This window comes from Neolamprologus multifasciatus, chromosome 20 (genome assembly GCF_963576455.1).
Source record: "Neolamprologus multifasciatus chromosome 20, fNeoMul1.2, whole genome shotgun sequence".
In the NCBI taxonomy this organism is placed as follows: Eukaryota; Metazoa; Chordata; class Actinopteri; order Cichliformes; family Cichlidae; genus Neolamprologus; species Neolamprologus multifasciatus.
This window is the reverse complement of record NC_140458.1, coordinates 8,035,079-8,058,719: the sequence shown is the minus strand read 5'-3', so window position 1 is coordinate 8,058,719 and position 23,641 is coordinate 8,035,079. Positions and strand designations below refer to the sequence as shown.

Below are 23,641 nucleotides of genomic sequence, written 5' to 3'. Positions count from 1 at the left end.
TCCTTCAAGATGCCTATAGAACTATTCCTGAAGACTACTTGAAGACTAAAATGTGTCTAAGAGAGTTCAGGCGTCCTTTAGGCATACCAGGAATACCAAATATTGATTTTCAATCTTGTTGGAGTTGTGCAAACTGCCTAATATACCAAATTTCAAGATATGTTTGTGCATGTAACTGAATTGCTCAAACCATTCGCCATTTTCCTAGCAAAGCATAAAGAAACGGAGGGTTGCTCATTACTTTTCCACAGCACAGCCGCACAAATATGACACGATTCTTTCTCAGCCGTGAAAGAACATAATGTTATATTTAGGACAGAAGGTAAACAGGAAGGGGGAAAAAAAGGTAGAAATATCCAGACAGAAAATGCACTTTATGCAGAGTGGGTGGATCTGGTTTAGCAGAACGGGGCGCACACTGAAATGAATGACTCAGTGTCAGTGTTTGAGGAGCATGCACTCACACTGTTATAGACTGTGTCATTGAACTACACTGGTACTCTTATAAATCTATGTGAGGAAACTTAGAGCTAGTTACAGCAATATTCACATTACTTTTGCATGCAAGTCAGTCATTTTATTACATTAGTTTCTTATGAAACTAGTGGTTCAATTTGGTATAAACTCCAGCAGATAAATATTTTAATGTTGCTTGTTACTGTATTTTGCACAAAACATAAACACTTTAAGAAGTATATAAATTCCTTATGAGTAACATACAAAGGTCAAAGTCCAATACACTCCCATCATACTACTATAAAATGCGAGCTAACAGTGGTGGTAAAAACAGTCAAGTTCTTTGCTTTGTCAGTTCCTCATTTGAGTTGAGAAACCTCAAGCCTCAAGTAGATTCTCACATACACACACATTAAAAGGTTTAAAATGTCTTCTCAGCTATAATTTTTTTTTTCTTGGGTTCCTAGTTTGAAAGACACTGCAGAAAACACAACACACGAAAAAGATAAATAACTCCAGACTCAAGAAATATTTAGCAATAGCACTTTATTGAACACAAACAACCCTAAGCCACAATACTGAATGACAAGACCAATTGGCTGCAGCAAACATTTTATAAAATAGATTCAGGTTTAATGTCACTAAATTGTTTTTTTTTTTTTCCTTTTAACGTCAGAAAGACAGATGCAGGTTTTTCCAAAACAGTGAATGATCTTTTACATATTTAACATTTCTGTAACAAATTATCATTCACATGTTCACACAAAGGAATAACAAGGCAAAGTGCTTTCAGGATTGCATTGTCGAAAAAAAATTAAAATAAAACAAAAACAGAAAAATGAATGGCTTGAGGTTAAAGGTGAGACGGTGGGTGAGAGGGGAGGGGTGGGGGAGTTGGGCTGGTCTTGTTTTAGAGTAGGCATGGGTGAGCTGTTGGGTGGTTGTGAGGGTGGTGGGATGGTGGGGCCTGGTCTGAAAAACCTCAAACCTTTCACCTTCGTCCCGTACCCCTTTGTAGTCAAAACTGGATGTAAAATGTTGGGGCAGTGCGGAAACAAGACGCCTGTGTAGCAGAATTTGGTACAGAGTGGACAGATGGATTCAAAGGCATACGGCTCGAGGGGCTCAAACTCATCCACATTTACAAATACACCTTACTATCATCCCTGTGACAACCTGTGATATCATTACAACTGTAGGGGGGAGAAAAAATAAAAATAATGAAAATAAATAAATAAATGGCCGACCCAAAAGGAAGCTGTAAACGTTGAAATATTGTATAGCATAGGGCTAGATAGGGGAAGTATATGCATAAGAGGAAACCAAAGAAATAAATGCTGTTAAAATATAAAGCCAATGGTTATTCATTTTCTTAAAAAGATGATTCCTCTGACCATTCGCCACTGAATGTTAAAGGGGATAGACTATCATCATAATCTGCATCATAACGTTGTCTGGCTTCACATTCCAGTGGTATTTTGTCGTATAAATGCTTCTCATAAATATTTTTTTTTCCCAAACGTCAAATAGACAAGTACACATACAGCACAACCAAGCACACTTTATGTATTACTACCATTGCTTATGATAAAATTTTTATTCCCGCACTGTGAATAAACTTTTTTTTTTTTTTTTTGTAAGTCAGAACAGGTGGAGAGACGAACAATACTCAAGGCTGCAAAACAAGGAGGTAGGAGAAATGCTACTGAAAAAACAGCAAGTGAAGCTAACGCAATCGTTCACTTAAACAATTATGACACACCAGGCTTCCTGAACCATGCTAGTGCCAACAGCTGCTAGTCCAGTTGGAGTTGGAAGAGCTGTGTTTTAACAAGTGTTTGATTTTAACTTTGAATATTGACTTGGCTATTTAAAAAAAACAACAACAAAAAAAAAAAAACAATAAAAGTGTATCTGCAGCTTTCTGACAGCTCCTGCATTGACTGGGGTAGCAGCTGTGGTGATGTACTAGTTAAAGAAATCTTAAGAGGCTCATTCATCTTTACACAAAAAAAGAAGAAGAAAAGAAAATATGTCTGAATCGTGTCTTAACCCTATATTCCCAGACTGGTCATATTTCAAAATTGACTAATTTCAACTTCATTGGTCCTGTTGTCATCACAGGTCTCGAGACCGCGCTGCTGGTGATGGCATTGACTCCTTTACACACAGTAGAATAGTGTATTTGCAGATTTGTAAATGAGGTAATCAGCGTTAGGTTAAATAGGGAACCCTGTCGTTGACACACACGCCCACTTCATTCACCAGCAAAGAGAAAAGAAAAAAAAATTCCTCAATCAGAGGGACAGGACTGTGGAAAATTAAATCAACTTTGGAATGTTGGGTGGACAAGCCAACTTTTTTTTTTTTTGTTTAACTTTCTATGAAGGTGCACTGTGAAACTCTTTGATTGTAATTCATCACATGACCTGATTCAAAGTCCTTCCACTCATGATAAGAGCTCCTTTGTCATTACCCCATAATAAGCCACTCAAAAAAAAAATAACACGAAACAGGCAACCCATTAATCTAGCGTTTCCTTTTTAAAACTTGCAATGACTTAAGGCTGCATCAGCAGCAGATCAACGCCTGCTTTAAGTCCAGTTGTGAGAGGATTGTTAATAGCTCGTGAGTTGCAATGAGGTGGCAACATCTACAGTGAAGCAGACTAAACATAAAAACACAGAGAAACAAAAAAGAAAAAGGGACAACCACTACTAAAATGTCACAGAACATGCAGTATACATCCTTTCCTACAGTAAGCTATTCCTAATAGCACATTCAAGGGGGCTCCTAATGGGCAAATTCTTTGATATGGCTCTGCTTTAGAGTAATCAAGCTTGGTGAGAGACTACTTCTATTATGGGCTCACAGAAGGAGCATGTCGATAAGGTGCTCCGTCAGAAGATTGCTGCCTTGGTTCAACTGCACGAATGCGTTGTGTCATTCAGTTCGACGGTAAACACTGGAAAGTGTTTCGAACATTTGTTTTCCTTCGTGTAAATAAATGTTTCCCCCCAAAGACACATCTTTTGCTGGTGAAAACAAACGGCACTTTCAAGGGGAATGTTTCTCTAAAACCACAATCACAGGACCTCCAAGTAACAAATTCTGAAAACACACAGGCTATACAGTAGATATAAATCTCATGAGTTTCTTAACTGTACAAGCTTTAGGCTACACACTGAAAAGGGAGGGACACGTAAGAACCCTTAATGCTTAACATTAAAAACAAATATAAGGCATTTCATATTTCCATTTATCCGCATACATCGCCGACAGCAGGTCTAAATATGTTTTTTTTTGTTTTTTTTTTGAGAAAACATTTCATTCAAGGAGGAAGAAAGGATGCATATACACATCTACACATGCAAATGAACATGTCTATACCGGCTATTAAACCAGAAGTCCAAACTACAATACCATCAAAGTCCATCCATAAGAAAGAAGAAAAAAAAATGCTCCTACTCAAATTTATCAACTTGTGCAGGGTCCTTTGTCTGAGCAGGCAGCTGTTAAAGATGTATGTCGATCACAGTTTTAAGAATGGAATATCACACACTCCACAATCAAATGCCACCTCTCTGATCACAAACAAGAGGACCACTTGAAATCCTTCATTTGCTACAGATGAGTGACTTTTGGTGTTAACAAAAAAAAGGGCATATTAAATATTTTTCCCAACTGAGGAAGCAATGATAAACAAAAGGTTATTGCACTTTTATCTTCCATTTCAAACGAGGTCAGCTTGAGAGAAGATGATCCATGCCTTAATGTCGAAGTAAGACAACAAATGTTACGTCACTCCTATAATATGATCACACTGTTATTAACACTGCACACAGCTACTACTGCAACCCTACTTGTAGTCAGTCTAGCCTAAAAATAAAAGACAAAAAAAACCCAAAAAAATCTCCACAATCAAATCGCAACACAGTCACAACAAACAGTTTACCTATGTCTGATGTTGAATTCAGGTACCGCATCGTTTCACAATCTGCACTGTGAAGTTACTAACCGTCAACGAATACCCAAGAGTTGAGAAGAACAATCAGAAGAAAGTTCTGAAATTCCAGGCAATGGTCTTTCTACAGTTAATGTGTTACTGACAATCAAACCTCATGTTTCCTGCACTAGAGAGTTAGATGTTTTTCCTCACTTCTTTGCCTCAATTTGGTCTATAGGCTCCTTCGCTTCTTATTGTTGAGAGAGCCAGCTGAGCCCCGAGGTGCCTTCTTTGGATTTGTGCTTTCGTACTATTGATCCTCATCCATCTGATGTTTGATGTGCCCTAAATCGCATCAGTACTGTGCAAGTTATTGAGCCTCCCGGAGGGAGCAAATAGTGAAATCCAGACTAAAACTGTAGGAGTTCTTTAGAGTGTTTTGTTTGTTTTCGTCGTTTTAACTTGGATCACACTAGATTGAAGTAATAATGCTCAGTGGGAGTATGAGCCCATCTACTGTAGTCATGTATGTTCAGTGTAATTTCTCTTTCCCAATATAAGGCTTCTGGGAAATACAAATGGAAGACCGTACCTTTCGGTAGTAACAAATAAAAGGCACCATGCCAACACTGTGTTCGATATTACACAGGTCTTATTGGTGGGGGAAATTAATGACCAAGTGTTCAGGCAGGGAAGGCGGTCAAACGAGCATTAGTCATAATGTAAAACTTGTATTGTTCTGACTTACAGAGGTAAAGTTTTATAGCTACCTTCATTTCCCACCTTAACTTAGACTCTACCCTTCGCTCCACATGACTTGCGTCAGATAACAGAGTCATTGGTTGATCGTAATGAAGAGAAACATGTCGCAACAGGGTTAACTAAGCTTTTCAGTTCAGTTTTCAATTCAAAAAGGAAAAAAAGAAGAATAAAAGGGCTTGTGCATGTTTAGGTTCAACATGCATATGTTGAAAGGTCACTCACACTACACGAGAAATCTTCACAACTGGCATCAGGAAGGAAAAAAAAGAAGAAAAAAAAGAAAAAAGAGAACGCCCCGCCCCCCCAAAAATCACAGAGGATCAATGTCAGCATTGTCACACAAAAGATCACTGATGAGGTAAAACTGCAGGTCCAATAAAAAGTACAAAGTGCAGTTGGCTGCCCCTTCGTAAGGTAGGAAACATGAGACATCTACTGACACTAATCAAACACTTCCGCGTAGATACATCTGATTTAGGCTGGTTTAAGCAGAATTACACAACTCACAACGAAATGGATCGAAAGATCTGAACTCTTTGTTAGCATAGCTGTACAAGCAAGAATTTCTTTTCTGTCTGAATATTTCTGAGGTACACCACTGCTCTCCCCCCACCCCCCCACCCCCGGTCGTTTGGCTCTAGATATTACATAAGCCAAAGTTGATTGTTTACGAGTGAACTCTGAATTCATTCACAGTGGAAAATATGGCGAGATCCCAACCACTCCGAGCAATCTCTGCACCATGGCAACCTTGAGCTATGTGCTACCTCAATTTATTTGTGTGCTTCTTGACACCCAGAGATTTTTGTAAGACCAAACAAAAGAAGGAAGAAAAAAAAGCCAATTTTCTTTTTCAGCAATCCAACCTAGCAGCATAACTCTGAAGGTGACACAACGAAACAGGTACTGCCAGGTATCATTTTCTTTTATAGCTTTTAAGGCAAAAGGCTCAACAGTGGATCAGAGGGTTGAATTGAAATTTGCAATTTACTTCAAGTAAGAACCAAGACATCCATTGAGGCAAATCAATTCTATTCTGTATATATACCATGCAGTTTTGGACATCAAAAATTGTTTTTTTTCTCCTTGTAACACACTTTACAAACCACCTTATTTACCACAAAACCTAGGGACTGCTTTGCCAATACCAAAGGGACTAAGTATATTCTTCAAAAAATGTCCAATTATAAAATAGACTTCTAGCAACACCAAATTTTTTTTAAACAGAATACTTGGTTTCAAGTATGAATATCCCATGCAAATATTTATAGCTTTTCTTTTGACTAATATAACTGGTGAAAAGCATGCAGCTCCAAACACAAAATTTATAATACTCCTGCCTATGTCTGAATATGTTACGGACTGAGTAAATGTGATTAATGTCTAAAGGCAAATCAAGGTTTCTATGGCACTAAATGGGTGTAGCTTAGGTGCATTTTTTTGTCAAATATAGGCTATTTAACGTGTGATCGTATCTACTGTAGACCTTCTTGTCCCTCTTGTTTTACTGTACTGTAAGGCAATCTCAATGGAATGGATGAATATGAATGTTGAATTCATCTGAACTCCTGTCCTCCGTTTACCTTGTAGGCTACACTCCACACAATATGTATAGAGAAAGAAAACTGATATTTCACAACAGTAAGCCTATACACCAATGATAATGCCAAAAGAAATATCCAGACTTTCAATGCAGGAAGACTACTACACACACAGTATAATATGCAGAGAATCATTTTACTACATGCTACCTGTATAATCATATCTATGCAAGACAAATGAAGAGCAACAGTTTAAAGTCGGGAGAAAGCAATTTGTCCTGCTCTAAACTGACCCTACATTCATTTCAGTCAGAAAATTCATGGCTCAGATTTGATGGTCAGACTGTAAACTGCTTGAATGCATAAATCCATTGCTGCTTTACTAAGAGGGGTTTCCCCCCTTAACACATTTTGGCAATCAGGCCTTTTTTTTTTTGTGACCAAAGATTATGACATCTAACCCGCATTTAAATCTTCCATTGGCATTTATGCTTTGATTTACTAAACTGGCCTAAATGGATGGCAGTGCAATATTTGTGCTGCACACTATTACACACGCACGTGCGCTATTGCTACAAGTGGACCTTTCATTGCTTTCCGTTTCTGACTCCAGATATATTGTATATGCTCCATTTGTTTAATCGTTGCTATATCAAAATCGTGATCTAGCTCCGTGCACAATCATTCAGTTATTACTGGTACACACAAATAATAATAATAATAATAATGAAAAAAAGCATGTATAAGAACACTGTAATAAAACAAAAGGATTCAGTTACGACTTGTATAGTTGCAAGGGGCAATGGCTCCATTTACTGGTCAGATATGGACATCACAAGAGGCAAGCAAAAAAAATTTAAAAAGGACACCCCTGCCTGGACAGGCTGGCCTGACAGCACCTACTGATGGCAGAAAGAGTATGTAGTTTTTGAGGAGCCTGCCTGAGGTGTTTAAAAATCATTGGACTGACTTTAAGTGACTTGGACCAGAGTCTATTGTCAGCAGTAGGCTGGGTAATGTAACCATATCACGCTGCTGGGCCATGCACCCAGAAACCGATAACTCAAGTCAGCGGGCAGTGGACACTGTCGCCAAAAATACACCTTTTTTTTTTTTTTTTTTCCTATTTTAAATAATGCATTGTTGGAGTACAATTTCATTGCAGCCTTTGCTTGTCTTTTTACAACCCTTCTTTCCTGTTTTCAGCAGCATTACACATGCATGTAAACATAAGTACATACATTTCATCTGCTCTATTTTGCACACTTAGAACCTGAATGTACTAAAGTGCGTGCTTGACTATCTAATTAAGTGCTGTGGGATTGGGGTTAAAAAGGAATTAAATTATGGAACATCCCATCAAGAAGAAAAAGTGTAGACATAATAATCCTGCAGAGATCTGATTGGATTAATAAATTCTGCCTGTTGTTTCAGCACAGATCCTGAGATTACAACAAAGTATGTACCTATCCCCAGTAATATTATATTGGTTCTCGAGAAAACTAAACTAATCAAGAGAACGAAGGCTGGGGTTCACCAATTAGTTTCGCTTCATTTCAGTCAGTTATAGAGGTTGTATTAAATGCAAACTATGAATCATTAACTCATAGAAATCACTGCCCTAACGTGTACTATTGTCAGTTTTAGAAAACCAAGTTAAATACAATTATGCTAAAGTGTTTTTGTAAGATGTATTTAACAACATAGCCTAGCCTAGGTCCTCATCTCTCATCCAGTCAACTAACGTGTGCAATTGTGCCACTTCATTACCTGTGGATATGAAGTTATCGCGCCAATGAAAACAATCTGACTCAGTGTAATTTAACCACCAGCCGATGGTTTTTAAAAATAAAAACAACAACAAAATAGCATAGGTATAACATCTAAAAGTCACAAACAGCTCTAGTGGTCCGATACAATCATCTTTAGTATGCTTAGTACCAGAAAATGGGATGAAGAGACAAAAAAAATGAACACAAAAAAAGCACATATTTGGATTTCTGCTATTCCTGAAATCTAAATAACAGGTATTGGCCTAAGCAAAGATCCCTCTCTTTTTCCTCTTAGCCCTATTTGATTCTATTAGGGATTTCAAACTCCCTGGTCTTTGATAATGCCGGGACACAAAGATAAGCCGGGCAGTTTTATTCCCACTAGATACTGTGGTTTAATGCTGTTCCAATCAAATTGGTGGAGACATAATTGGTCTCAGGGCTCGTCATTCTCTGCCATTAAGCGATCCAACTGAAATGATGTGGTACGTACGGAAGGCATGGGTCAAAAAGGCATTTCATGAGATGCCATAAAGGCAATCCAGTGCATTTGTGTTGACACTGACAGTAAAATGCCCGGCACACAGAGCCATTCGTTTAGTCTTTAGGTTATTTTTCCATGAAATATTAAAAAAAAAAAAAAAAAAAAAAAAAAAAAAAAAAAAAAAACTAACCCCCGAGAAAAAAAGAAAAGAAAAATCAAAACACATTCCAGGGAAACAAAAGCCCTTGTGACAGTGATTGTCTATTCAATAACGCCAAACAAAAGAAGGCCAAAAGAAAATATTGCTTGAAAACTGCCCAATAAAAATAGCAGACAATACTCCTTAATCTGTTCTAATTGATCAGCGTTCACCGGTTGACATATAAGCTATTAGATGCTTAAGACTAGTTCATCAGCTCCGAGAAATACTCCTTTAGAGAGCGCTTGTTAAAACCGCAATGCTGATGGCCGGTTCAACTTCAGAAACACAAAGAGCAAAAACATCATTAGTGCCAAAACCCAAAATTGATCACTCTTTTCAACAATCAGGCCATTCAGATTCTAAAATCTTTTCCTTAAAAACACTGTTAAAGAGATGGGAAATAAATTGAAATGGCTTGTTCACTTATGTGCTCAGATATATGATGCTTTGATGAGGTGTTGTTGGCAGATATTACTAGTAAAGCCTTCATCTAGAATAAACAAGGCCTCAGTCAGTCACTATCCTACAGTAGTTCTCTAGTCCTACAAAAAGAGAACATTAGGCCTACGGACCCTGGGTGAAGATGAAGCAGCTGCTAAACGAGTTGACGAGGTATATCGAGATCTATTGTCTTTCTCTATACAGTACAGTTCATCTCAAATAAATAATTTATAGCCATAGTAGTGTTGATCAACTTTGGTCATAACTTATATGCTTAGAAACATTCTAGCTTAACAAACACTTATTTAGCATCTTTAAAAAAAAAGGAAGTCAGCATTAAGAACAGATCGATGTTATGATGCTGACCCGAGCATGGCTCTCCTTTGGAAGGAGAACATGCCAATGTATTCAGCAGCATTACCAAATTATCTTAAAATGCCAAACAATTCTAGGCCGTACATTTAAAGTACACTATGGAATTAACATCTTTGTGACCCTTTTCCAAATTTGCAGATTGTACTGTAGTACACAAGCATTGCACTCTGAAGCTAAATTTAGATTTTTTCCTTGTGTGGTTCCTTCATAAAAATCTAGGCTAACGGACAATTTATAAACAAAATTAAAAAGAAAAAAAAAAAAAAAGTAATTACCGTAAAAAAACAAAGCAACTCTTTGATCATTAATTTGGGAAGGCTGTATGTTCCTCTACAAGGTCACTGCAACTGATTTAACATGATATGACTTTCTTTATAGTGAGTGATATGAAGCGAAATACAGTCGAGGATACAGACATGCTCTTAAATGTTGGTTATATAACTATGTGAACATGATTTTAAAGGGTTAAATGATTTAGAGATGGCCAGATTGCTAGTGTTTATTTTGAATGCCACACTTTATCTGAGTGACCTTGTAGAGCAATGCGCCTCTACATATTAAGCACTATTAGGAGATGGAGGAATGGGATCTAATTGCATATTAGGTTTGACTGCACCTCAAGAGAAGACCAAACACTCACGCACACACAGACACACAAACACATACATACACAGAAAACAGACATGTGGGTGGGTGCTCTCCTGGTCCTCTGGGCCATTTTAAAGGGAGTCGCCCCCTGGTGGTGATGATGGTGATAGCAGCTGACTGAGAGGGCCGTGTGGCCTCACTCAGACAGACACCCGTCGAGGCCAACTGGTGCACCGTGACGGTCTTTGACGTAGCCGTTGTGGAGGCCGTTGCTGGGCAGCGGGGCGCAGGCGGCAGTGATGCCGCAGTGCTTCAACAAATTGAGACCCGGGGAGGGGGAGACTGTAGGAGAGGAGCAGGAGCAGGAGGAAGGGTCCCGCTGGGGGAAAGGCTTCATGGTAGAGAGGATCAGAGCCAGGCAGTCAGCCACGTCCTTGTTGGGAGCACAGGCCAGAGCTGGGGTATGTCCTGTTCCACATCAAAATGCACATTAGAGCATCGTGTGTCAGAGATGTTCTAATCAATATTGGAACTACTGATAATTAACTAATGAAACATTATTTAAAAAAATTAAGAAGTAACTCAGTGGTACAATTTCAGAGAAATACTACACTTTCTCTTGGCTCTAAGAGCATTTCAGAGTCTTAATTCTAATTGCTTAGTTTGCCTCAGCTCCCCCTCTTAAAGCTCTTATTACTGACTCACTTCCAGGACATGGTTTGTTGTCCACAGGCATCGGTAAACCACTTTAATATTGAGAATAGCTCAACTTCTGAACACTCGCCTCACACATTGTTGCTTCCATCTCAGCGGCCAATCAAAATCAAGGGGTGGGACTTGCATCAACATTGTCTACAATGATCCTGTCTGTCACTGTCATCCAGCACTGAAGAAGGAAGCTTTTGTAACTAAGCAACAATAAGCACTTCAGAAAAAACCCTCTACAAATTAGATCACAGGCACACCCAGTGCAAAAGCAGCTGCCTTTGGACAATGACCCTCAGAGCACTGAAAGGCCACTGCTCACTACCTGCACAGCCACGTGTATGCAAAGTCTGTGTTAGTTAGTGAACACAATGAAATGTTTTACATCTGAAGAAAGAGACATTTTGCACATTAGGTTATTAAGGTAATAGATCTTTTTCTTTCACCGCTGGCTACCTGCACATAAAGGGCCAAAATCCAATAAGTAATGGCTTTAATATCATTCCACTGCCTGCATATTTAACCCATGTGCCATTAATAAAGATCACAAGTTTCAGTAATAATATAGAGCTAAAAACAAAAAGAACACTTGGATATAATGGTAGCAGTGTTTGGTGGCCAATGCATGTTTGTTTACCAGACCCATTAAAATCTGCTTTCAACATTACTTCCCTCAAACAGGAACAAGATTACCAAAATAAATGAACTGATTAAAAATGGACTGCCTTTGGGTTCTTATCTATAGAAAAACGAAACAAACGGAAAATTCTCAATTTTGGTGTTGCTCACCTTCCTCATCCACAGCCAGCACCGTGGCTCCTCTACTCAGCAGTGCCTGCACCACCGTAGCCAGGCCATTGCGTGCTGCAAGATGGAGGGGCCTGTGGACAAACAAGGTAGTGTTTGGGAAAATAAATAAATAAATACATGCAAGTCATGATATTCAATAAAAGATCCATCCTAAATCCAGTGCTCAGATGTAGAGCCTAGTGATAGTAATTAAATTCCTGTACATCTGTTACTGCAACATGGCAAAATATCTTCTTAACAATACAGGGGATAAATTCTACAAATTAATTAATCTAAATTAAGTAGATTCCTGCATGAAAAATGTAATATATTAACACTTTACAGTTGTAAGGGAGAAAAAAAAATCACGCTAGAAAAAACATGGACTATGCAGCATGTTGTGGGTGTCAGTCTAATTCCACATATACAAAAAAATCTATTGTTGGTTTAAAATGTTGTCAAGTTCTCACATTTGCAGAGCACTGTTGGTGGCATTTATCAGAGTGGGACTGTGGATCTCGCCCAAAATCAGCAGGGCGCACATCTCATGAGCCTGAGGAATAAAACAAATGACCATAAAAAAATAATAATAATAATAAAAAATAATAATAATAAAATGTCAACAGAAAGATATTCCTTAGAGAATCCTGTGATTTGAGGATCTTGTGAAAAACTAATGTGTACCTTGCTGCAGGCCAAGTGCAGGGCAGTGTTCCTATTCTCGTCCAGCAGTGTCAGGTCAGCCTTGGCCCGGTGAAGGAGGATGGCTGGACAACACCAAGACACAAAATTTGTTTATTCTTTTTTTGTTGCACTAATTTGCCTTTTTCTTTCTTTCTTTTTTAATTGTTATAGAAATGTTTTACATTCTGCAACAAAAATTAGATCCCACATAAGTAACAGTTGTAGTACTTACCCACGGTGCCGCTGTGTCCCTTGTCAGCTGCTACCATCAGAGCAGAGCGTCCACTTTTGTCCACTGCATTGATGTCTGCTCCATGACGAAGCACAAGCTGAAGTCCTGCGACATCCTCAGCAAATGCAGCAGCATGCAGTGGGGTCCTATTGAGACAGGATTTGTTTTTTGTTTTTTAAAAAATAAATAAATAATAAAAAACCCAAAAAAAACCTGTTAAATGTCTGTGCTGACGAGCCAACTTTCCTGTCAAGCTCTTTGCGGTCAAACAGGACCAGGCTGCTGTACGTCTTTTTAAAATGTATTTTATGCCCGTTTTATTAAAGATCTGTTTTGGATATTCCACCAAGATCTCCCAGTCGAGAATGTGGGAAAATGTTTGCCCATTTATAAACTATGTAACATTTAACTCCACATCCCATCCCTGCATCTATATATTTCTTTTTTGTTTATAGCCAAAATCACACCAAATCACAACAACAGTTGCCTCAAGCTGCTTTGTACTGTAAGGTAACCTTACAGTAATACAAAAAAGAAAACAGGAAACCCCAACAATAACCACAATTTGGTAACCACAATTGCTCCACATTGGTCATCTTTTGCACAGTATAAAAGTCCCAGGCTTTTTCTTTTTCTAAATTGAACAAATGTATTCCTAAAAACCTGATAAAGTACTTTTCATTCTGCAGCCTCACCTTCCTTTGGCATCTCTGGTGTTAATCATGTGGACCCCAGAGGTTTCCAGCAGTCTTTCTGCAGCACCGCAGTGGCCATTCATCCTATCAGCAAGAAAACCATGTTAATGAAAAGTTAATGTTATCTAAAGGTGCAATGCATATATCCATATTTCGCAGACATCAATATAATCCTACCCTTTCACCCATGCGCCTCAAATGTGAGACAGAAATTGGTACCCTAACTCACAGCTTCTGGTCATGTTTGAAATTGCAAGAATATTGGTCTAATGTGTTATCTGAAATGGAGAAGATTTTCGGTTGTGAATTGGAGATGGACTCTCTGTCTCTTATACTGGGCCTCCCCAGCCAGCTATTAATATCCAAGAATAATAGGAGATTGTACAGTGTTCTCACCTATGCGGCAAGGAAGAATATACTACTCCAATGGATTTATGAAAAAGCACCAACTATTAAAGGTTGGCAAAGAGTAGTGTTGGATCTTGTGCCATTGGAATATCTTACATGTATACTGCACTCAAAAACAGATCAATTCTTGAAGGTGTGGGAACCATACTTGAATTATGTGGAACCTGATGTTTCTAATATTATGTTACAAGGATTCTCTTGAGGGTTCAAACTGCTACGTACTACTGGGACCACAGGTATTGTACTGTATTGTATTCTCTCTTTATTTATTTTTTAGATGGAACTGAGCTGGTGTTCTGTGCTTAGTTATCAGTCTGTTTGTTTTTGTTTATTTGTTTTTATTTATTTATTTTTTGGTTCTGAATTGTACACTTTATTACGTTATGTAATTATGTACTATTTGTGAAAAAGAAAAAACTAATAAAAATATATATTAAAAAAAACAAAAAAACAAAACACGTTATCTAAAGGTAATTAGTTTTTCCAGACCAAGATACTCACAGAGCACAGTGCAGGGGGGTGAAAGGGTTTCCCTCTTCATGGATAAATGTTTTATATTCAAGTAAAACCTCCAAACAGTCTTCATTCCCTGAGAACAAATACACAAACACACACTTAGCATCAGAGACAACAAATGTGACAGTGATTATGTGTAACATAAATGTTTGGCGTTTAGGCATTAAACTGAGCAAACCTTTGTAAGCAGCCCAGTGTAATGGGGTGTATTGTTTGTTGTCCAGCAATTTATCTTGTGGGTCTGTTTCCATGGCGGCCTGCACCAGACTGGCCAGGATCTTTGTGTGGCCTCTGGATGCAGCGTAGTGCAGCGGTGTCCTACCCTTGGTGTCCCGACATAAAGCAGAAGCTTTGTGCTCCAGCAGGGCTGTCACACACTCATCATGGCCCAACACAGCCTGTGCAACGAAAAACAATGGGGAATGAGCTAAACTTCACTGTCAAAAACTGAATTCAGAATATTACTTTTTTTTTTTCCCCTTTACATTTTACTTCCAAGGAGCCAGACTTTTTCTAAAGTGAACGATAGTTCTCCAGACTTTCCAAAGGTCTTTCAAAGTTTTGTTTGGATACTGGCTGCTTTTTCCATTTATTTTTAGTTCAGTGCTTGTACGTGACCAAGTTTTGTTTTTTGTTTAACAAAAAAAAAATGCCAAAGACAACACAATCTAACATGCATTTGGGTATTTTTGCAGCAACACGCATTTGCATAGGACTAACAGGTGAAAACTTTGTGTATCTGAGCAGTGTCCAGTTTATAAAACATTTGATGACAATTTTACAACTGGAAGAAAAAAAAATAGGGAGAAAATCCTGGCATTGTCATTAGAATTTTCAAACAGGGGCACCTGTTAAAAACAAGCTTTACAGTTACAATGTTGTTTTTGTTTTTTAATACCAACTTCCAAGTTTAATAGCAACATTTAAATTACTATATTTCAAACAGAGATGGCATTTAGGAGTATTCCAGCTTTCTCTCACAGTCCAAAGACATGCATGCTAAGTTAACTGTTGTTTCTTTGACCTACCCCTCTGTGCAAAGCTGTGCTGCCTCTCTTGTCCTTGGCATCTGGCAAGGCACCCTTCTCTAGCAGGAAGTGGACACAGTCAGTGTGTCCTCCGAGAACAGCTAGCATCAGAGGGGTCCTGGATGGGGACAAAAGCAACAAAAAATACACTTTAGCACTGGATGTTCACTCGTCAAGTTAGCTGTAAGCATTAAAGTTTTTTGAAGCTGAATGAAAAAATAAATAAAAATAAAATAAAAATAAAAATAAAAAAATAAAACAACTCACTGGCCAAATTTGTCTGCCATGTTAGTGAGATCTCCCTCCTCCCCATAATCAATCATCATGCGCAGGCAGTCAGAGTGTCCATTCACAGCTGGAATGTAATAAGATACAAAAGAACAATTACAAGGGAAAAAACAAAAACAAAACACAAAATTGACTTGTGGGAAAGAATCACAAACATTGCTGTATCAAGAAATCTTCCAGCTCAGATACCTGAAACATGAATTGGAGTCCACATGAGGCGGTTGTCATTGAGGAGACAGGAAGCCCCCTGGGCCAATAGCACCTCCACACAGCGTGCGTAGCCTTTCTGTGCAGCCAAGTAGAGTACAGAACGGCCTGCAGCGTCCTGCATGTCCACATATGCTGCTGTCTCTGTGAGCACACGCAAAGCCTGCCAGTGGCCCTTATCAGCCTGAACAAGCAGAGGAAGGTAGTCACAATTTTGCATTTAGTTAAGATTATGAAGCTGAAGACGAGCAGAAGTGACTGCAAGTGAGTGCAACACTTACAGCAAGATGCAGTGGACTGACTGGAATGCTGCTCTCTATGTCTCCTAGTGCATTAAAGGACATCTCCAAGAGCTGAAAGCAAGGCAGAAGAATTGATGTTGTGTAATTTAGGAAAGAAACTAGTAAAAGAAAATGTTACATAAATTGGTCATTAGCCTCATGAACTAATCCCCAACCTGATGCGAAACGTGTGAGATGACTGATTAATCTATGGGCCAAGTTATTTGGGGAGTTCAAAACAGGAAACTCACCAGCTCCAGATTCTGTTTGTTGCCATGGTAAGCTGCATAGTGAACAGCACTGTAACCCTTTGAATTCACCATTGATGGATCAGCACCATTGTCCAAAAGATGCTCCAAGCAGCTGTTATCAGAAGAAGAAAAAAAAAAAAGACATAAAGAAGACATGTAATTTGCCTACAATTAACCGGTTATGGTCAGGTGATGAAAAGACAAAAAAAAACAAAAAACAGAACTTACAAGTATGACTCCTTTGCCTCGTCCTCATCATTCTGATGGCTCCCAGAAAAATGACGATCAACTCTGAAACAAACAAGAAATGTTTCCATTTAGTCAAACTTTTCTAAATTATGCTGTGACGTGGTTAAAACTTAACTTCTCAAACTTGATGGTTCATATGGGTCATATATAGAGTCATATTTGTCTGTATAGGCCGATACAGAGGAAAATGTAGTGTCTGCTGTGAGTAGTGCTCAGACCTTAACATGGAGAAACAAAATAATTCTTCCACAAACACATGGCACAGAATACCAGATCCACCTCAACAAGTGTACACCTGCATTTAAAGGGTGCAGGACCGTGAAGACAGCTGGTTTGAAAGAGGAGTAAACGAGGGACCACATCCACTGTGAACAACCATCGTTTAGAGGTGGTGGATTATGACACCACTTATCAGCCACTGATGATACAGTTTTGAGATGCCTTCCCAGGCATTTCAACCCCATCTCACACCTTGCATCAAAGTGTGAGCTGCTGTTTTAGAGCACCCAAATACTTAAAACAACCATCACATGTTTGAGAACTGAAGAAGCTTCTTGGACTGGGGTCTCAAACTTGTGGCCCACGTGAAAAAACATAATGCAGTTTGGCCCTTGAAGTTACTTTTTTGTTAGGGAGGATTTGTTTGTTGTTAAGTGCAATGTTAAAATAAGTTCTTTAAAAAGCAAAGAAAATATTTAATATGAAGGCAATATGAGCAGAATGTACAAACATGTTGAGGGATTGGCTGTGTTTAGTCCAGTGAAAGAGTTATTTGTAAAGAAAACAATTTTCACTAGCAATCAAAAACTAATGTGTACACTTCTGTCTGTGCTTTTATTTTGTTAAATACGAACAAAATTATAGCAGAAGTGCTGCCATGTGTAAGGCCAGAAAGAGAGTACCAATTTGTTTATTTGGTAGTTCAGCTTGTTAAGAGTAAAAAAATAAAAAAAAATGTTTTCAGGTTTGCAGTTTTGTCTTCTTATGCAATATTTGAAATAAAAACAAACAAACAAAACACTAAATTTTCTGTATTTGTGGGTGTTTTCTTGTGTGGCCCTCACATGAAATGACAGTGCCAGCAGTAGCCTACAGCTCATTTAAGTTTGAGACCCCTGCTTTTGGATGAGAGGCAAAACATCTTCACAAACAAAGACATCTAGCTGTTTTCTTTTCAGGCATTCAAGACTACAGTCGCATTTGCTCCCCAGCTGCAAATGAATTTCAAAATAACGTATCTATATTACAGGTTTTTAAAATCAGCCAGCCATTTTTCTAAAATAACAGTTGACTTTTTGACTTGGGCTGAATTTGGTAGCTTGTGTTGACTCGGCCTTTTCAAACAGAAAACAGAGAGAAGGAGATTAACAAGTGTCTAACCTGCTGAAGGCTTGAGAGGCAGCAGAATAGTGCAGGGGAGTACAGCCTGTCTGGTCAGGCTCGTTGACCTCAGCGCCAGCGCTCACCAGGGTCACAGTGCACTGGTACCTCCCATTAGCAGCCGCATAGTGCAACGGTGTCCTGCAGACAGAAAAAAAGTCCTCACTTTGAATTCTAACCTGTGTTGATTATGCAGGACATGATACTCAGATGCTGTTTAAAACCAGATGACACCTAAACAAGATGAGCGGGACTCACCTTCCCATTATGTCCCTCTTATTCAAGTCGGTACCGCTACTTAAAAGCAAGTTCAGACATTCAACATTTCTGGAAAAAAACAAAAAAACAATCATGAGAATAAATGAAATGGAAGTAAACAATTTAATGTAATGCATGTGCAACATTTCTGCTCATTTTAATATTTTAGTGTTAAACCAGATTCTGCATCTCACCCTCCAGAGGCAGCAGCGTGTAGACAGGTCCTCCCAAAGTTGTCAGGGGTGTTTATGTCAAACCCAGCTGATAGTACATGCTCTTTACTCATAGATGAAACTATACTATACAGCTGACCTGTGGGGCAATGAGCAAACAGCTGGAGGTAACAACTATCTCAAAGTAATACACAGACACAGATGGTAAGGGATTAGGGTAAAGAAGAGTGCACACATTTATTAAACACACCTGAGGAGAGTAACTTGCGACAACAGTCTGAAAACCCGTACAGCACAGCTAAGTGCAAGGGGAACATTCCATGGATCCCACGTCTGCAAAGAAGAAACAAAACAGTCGATGGTACAAATGCATCTACTTACAATCAAGCGTCTTACATCGTGAAGCATAAACTTTAATGCACCCTCATATTGGGCTATGCTTTAAACCATTTCTATAACCTCACAGTAAGATTACATTACTACATCAGCAACACCACTTAAAGTTGTCTGATACCTGGCCGTGTCTGCTCCGTTGGTCATCAGAGTGCTGATCAGCAGTTCATGGCCGTACTTAGCAGCAACGTGGAGAGGAGTATTGCCATACTTATCCACACAATCAATTTCCCCACCTGACGGAAATCAGAGTACAGGGAGTAAATCAAAGACCCATTAACAGAAGAGAAAGAGACAGTGACATGATCTTATAATAAAATAAAAATAAATATGAGACAGGACACTCTGTGTTACCATTTTGGATGAGGATCTGAGAGCGTGTAAAGCGTCCGTGAATGGCTGCCATGTGCAGGGGGCTCTTCCCTTCTTTGCTCTGCAGGGGGTAACAAACACATTTCAGAGTAGATCTTATGCATGGGGGGCATTTTTGCCTTTTTAGATAGTGGAGCAGTGAAGATAGACAGAAAAGTAGAGAGCAAGAGAGAAAGAGGGAAGGCAGCCCAGACTTAAACCTGGGCCGGTGCACTCTGGCACTGGAATAAAGGCACCTATGGATTTTTGTTTGATAATTTTCTTCAACAAAAATGTGCAGTAATATTCTTATTAAGGCACTGTAAACTAGAAACTGAGAAATCATAAATGATAAATGAAACCTTAGGACCTGGATTTTGTTTGGTTCTTTTTTTTCTTAATATTTGTATATGTTGTCAGAATGGCCAAAGGATCGAATAATCGGATCAACCCATCTACAACTATTCCAACTCTGGCTCTTGCAAAGCTGCCCTAAATAAAAATGTGGAGTTTCACTACTTTCAGAAGTAGTGAAATAAAGTAAAAAACCAAAACAGCTACCTGCTGGTTGACATCTGCCCCATTGTTGACCAGCAACTCCAGACAGAGGGCACCGTTGGTGGAGACGGCAGCCAGGTGCAGAGGGGTGTAGCCACACTTGTTGGGTTGGTTAACATTAGCTCCATGGTTCACCAGCTCTGTAGCCACAGCTTCTTGCCCCATGTAGCAAGCCACATGAAGTGCAGTGTTTCCAAAGCCATTGGGCTCATCAATCTGACAATAAAACACAGAACAAAACGACATCAGAATGTGCCAAAAGCCTGAAAAATAAATAAAGTGCACCCTGAGCTGCTCTCAGACGCTCACAATTTATAAACCAGACATGAGGGAAGACTACTTTGGCTTTTCTAAAGGTAAATATTTCTTGCATAGTTACTCACATCTGCCCCCATCCTAAGCAGGTACTTTACAATTTCAATGTGACCACTTGCAGCAGCAGCATGGAGAGGTGTGTAGCCCTGTTTGTCCTTGCAGCTCTTGTCAGCACTGCGTGACACCAGTAACTTCACAACCTCTAGATGCCCTGTGGATAATACAAGAAAGACACAATTCATTACAAGTTCTACTTATTTCAACAGATTAAAAGCCCAGGCCGGCACTTGTCATCACTCCTGTAAGTGCTATTTGGCAAGAAAAGTAAAACTTGCTTACCCAGGTAAGCAGCACAGTGGATAGGCTGTCTCTCCTTCTTATCGATGGCACTCAGGTTGGACCCTTTGTTCAGCAGCAGCTTAACCATCTGCAAGACAAATTGAAGGAACTTTATTGCAGAGAAAACACTCTATGTCCTTCAAAAACAAAGCAAATCACTTAAGTCTCACCTCCTGGAAACCACTCTGCGCCGCATGGTGCAGGGCAGTCCTGCCACTGCGATCTGCCATGTTCACGTTGCTCAGCTGGGTCAGCAGGGCCTCTGCGCAGCGCGAGGCACGGTTGGCAGCAGCCACATGCAGAGGCGTCTGCCAGAACTTGTCACGTGCATTTGCGTCAGCTCCGCGCCTCAGCAGCAGACCCACTGCCCTCTGGGAAGAGGGAAGCAATCACCACAGCTTAAGGTGTATATCACATCTGCAGCTTCCCACATTTAATTTAGTGCAGTTCATAAGTGTGTAAGTCTAAATAAGAATTATAATCTCTGTAAATTAATACATAAAAGACTTAGATGATGAGGTCATCTGACTGGGAAATCATCAGTCTTAAAAGAAAAAAAGGAAATACATTGCTTACGTCATTCCTGGAAGCAGCTGCCCTGTGCAAGGGGGTCAACCATATATGGTCTTTAGCATTTACACTGGCACCTGTGATACAGAAACAGAAACACTATTACATACTATATTACATAGTAGATTTTAATTATATTTCAGGTGATACAGAAGTAGAGTGAACCAAGAATGAGCAAGATTATTTATGTGGAACAATGATCAGGTGTTAGGATTACTTCGCTAACAGAGGTGCCCAATACTTGCACAGATAGATGGATGCAATTCAGTCACCTGATTCAATGAGGAGGTCCATTATATGGACGTCTCCCACACAGGCAGCAGCATGAAGTGGCGTACGACGCTCTTGGTCCTGATATGCGGGGGAAAAAATAAAAAGGATTTTTTTTTTTAATGTTTGGAGGTAACGTCCTTCAAAATCATGATCATGGTAACTGAATCTGTTTCATACCAGTGCATTGACATCCTCCTTTTTGTGCAATAATAGTTGAACTTCTTCAGCATTGCGACTGAAGATGGCCTGGACCAGAGGAGGCTGCAATACAGGAACATCAGTCAAATTACCGCAAAAAATAACGTTGCATAAAATTACGTGCAGCCGGAGCGCTGACTCTTATACGACCATCACACATCATCTACGTCTCATCTGAGGAGGTTAAACCATCGTTAAAGCCGCCAACTGCGCAGTGGAGAGGTTAAATGTACTCCCGTGACATTAAATGTTTCACTGAATACTTTTACTGTGTGTAACTGAATGGGTTTCTTGTTTGCTTCCAGCAGATACACCAAGCCTTTGGCTGAGGCCTATAGGCCATTTTTACTTACGTCAGCTAGCCAAATGGCTTCTGTTAGCTAATTCTGCAACAGAGCTGGCCCTGACCCAGACCAGGGCCTAAACTACACCATCAAAAAAATAAAACAAAAATCCCCTCACACATTAACATTTAAAAGACGAACATTGCTAATCTTTTCAAATAATACCATTACCATGCGAATATCCGCCTAAATATGCATGCACCCGCCGCGAGCTAATAATGAAAGCAAGCCGTTCGGCGGAGAAGACGTAGTATGTTGCGCACAAGAGCAGAGTCTCTCCCAGCAAATAGACTGCGCCACAGTACAAATACGGAGCGCTTTCTTTCAGCGTACCTGGTCTGCAATATTGAGTACTCCCATCTCCCAAACTCAGCCAGGACGGAGCTCCTTCATGAGGATAAAACTTCGAGGTATATTGTGGTGCGCTACTGTGTTCTCTTCTTAGACTACACCCATAGCTGATTGCAAACAGAAATACGGTCTCGGTCTGTCACTGTTGTTGTCTGTATCCAGTGTCTGGTCTGCTGATACTGGCTACGACTGTGCGGGTCCGCCTACAGGCGTGGCGGTCTGTTTTCGTCTCCTCTGGTGAAATGGCGACACCGTGCGGCAAGAGAACGGTAAAACATCCCATATTCACCCGGCGGTGTGACGTCTGTGGCATGGAAACTTGATTCTGCCACCGAAAAAAAATGTTTTTAAACTTGGAACCTACAAGTTAAAATTTCGGTTAACTTACTCAGTAAGTCGAAATTTCAACTTAGCTCTGCCTGACAAAAGAAAAAAAACTCCAACCACTGAAAAACAAAAAAGTTCCACTAATTCCAGGTTATTTCAAACTTTCGACTTAAGAACTCAAATTTTAAAGTAAATTTCTCAATTGTGAGTTATTTTGAAATAGTAGCCAACTCTTTATGATAAATAAATAACCTGACATTTTGAGATATTATCCCAAAATTTTGAATTATGGATGGTAAAAGTGTTCTATTTTGGGGGGGGGGTTGGGGGATTTTTTATTCAACGGTTGAAGAAAACCCCCCCAAAACACCAGCTGTGGTGGTTACAGGTCAAATACAATAACACTTTATCACATTGATTAGTCATGTATTCCTTTTCTATCACTATAACTTAAAACATTCATTCCATCATATTGTTCTACCCGCTAACTGGCTTTTGGCTGTCACTGCAGAGCCATATCCATGCAAATCTCCATTTCAGTTTACTTTTTGTAAAACTAGAGCCAATAAAAAGTAAGACATTTCCATTTCCATGTGTGAGAGTGAAACTGAAGTGAAAAATCACAGATAAAAAAAAGTAATGTAGGCCTTGGGTGTAATAATTAAGATCAAGTTAAATATCCAGATTTGCTGAATATTCGTCCCCTATAACATCAGTCACTGTTGTGGAACAAAGTGTTCTTTAGTAATAAATGATCCACTGCTACTTTTTTTTCATGAGTTGTCACTCCGTTTTTATTCTTTTTATTTGTTATAGTGAGTTCACCAGTGTGTGAATGTGTGTGTGAATGGGTGGATGACTGGATATGTAAAGCGCTTTGGGTCCTTAGGGACTAGTAAAGCGCTATATAA

At 39.3% G+C, this 23,641-nt stretch overlaps 1 protein-coding gene across 1 annotated transcript; it reads right to left on the bottom strand.

Moving 5' to 3' along the window:
- Positions 1-985: 985 nt before the first annotated feature.
- ankrd52a (ankyrin repeat domain 52a) lies at positions 986-22,600 on the bottom strand. The gene is made up of 28 exons (XM_085144577.1): positions 22,386-22,600; positions 21,688-21,771; positions 21,510-21,588; positions 21,244-21,314; positions 20,838-21,038; positions 20,668-20,755; positions 20,397-20,539; positions 20,017-20,229; positions 19,459-19,537; positions 19,226-19,340; positions 18,962-19,044; positions 18,733-18,850; positions 18,539-18,607; positions 18,281-18,421; positions 16,880-16,942; positions 16,652-16,763; positions 16,401-16,472; positions 16,102-16,303; positions 15,892-15,979; positions 15,625-15,742; positions 14,775-14,994; positions 14,582-14,669; positions 13,673-13,756; positions 12,978-13,123; positions 12,746-12,828; positions 12,532-12,614; positions 12,062-12,153; positions 986-11,035 (listed from the first exon to the last, which is right to left on the bottom strand). The coding sequence occupies exons 1-28, from the start codon at positions 22,410-22,412 to the stop codon at positions 10,764-10,766; spliced, it is 3,234 nt and encodes a 1,077-aa protein (XP_085000703.1). The 5' UTR covers positions 22,413-22,600; the 3' UTR covers positions 986-10,763.
- Positions 22,601-23,641: the final 1,041 nt, after the last annotated feature.

Excerpts from the sequence above, each read along its gene's own strand:
- ankrd52a (XM_085144577.1), bottom strand. The coding sequence starts at position 22,412 with ATGGGAGTACTCAATATTGCAGACCAG. Across the intron at positions 19,341-19,458 it reads TCAGATCCTCATCCAAAATG|GTGGGGAAATTGATTGTGTG; the intron begins GTAACACAGAGT and ends GATTTCCGTCAG. Across the intron at positions 18,851-18,961 it reads TCGCAAGTTACTCTCCTCAG|GTCAGCTGTATAGTATAGTT; the intron begins GTGTGTTTAATA and ends ATTGCCCCACAG.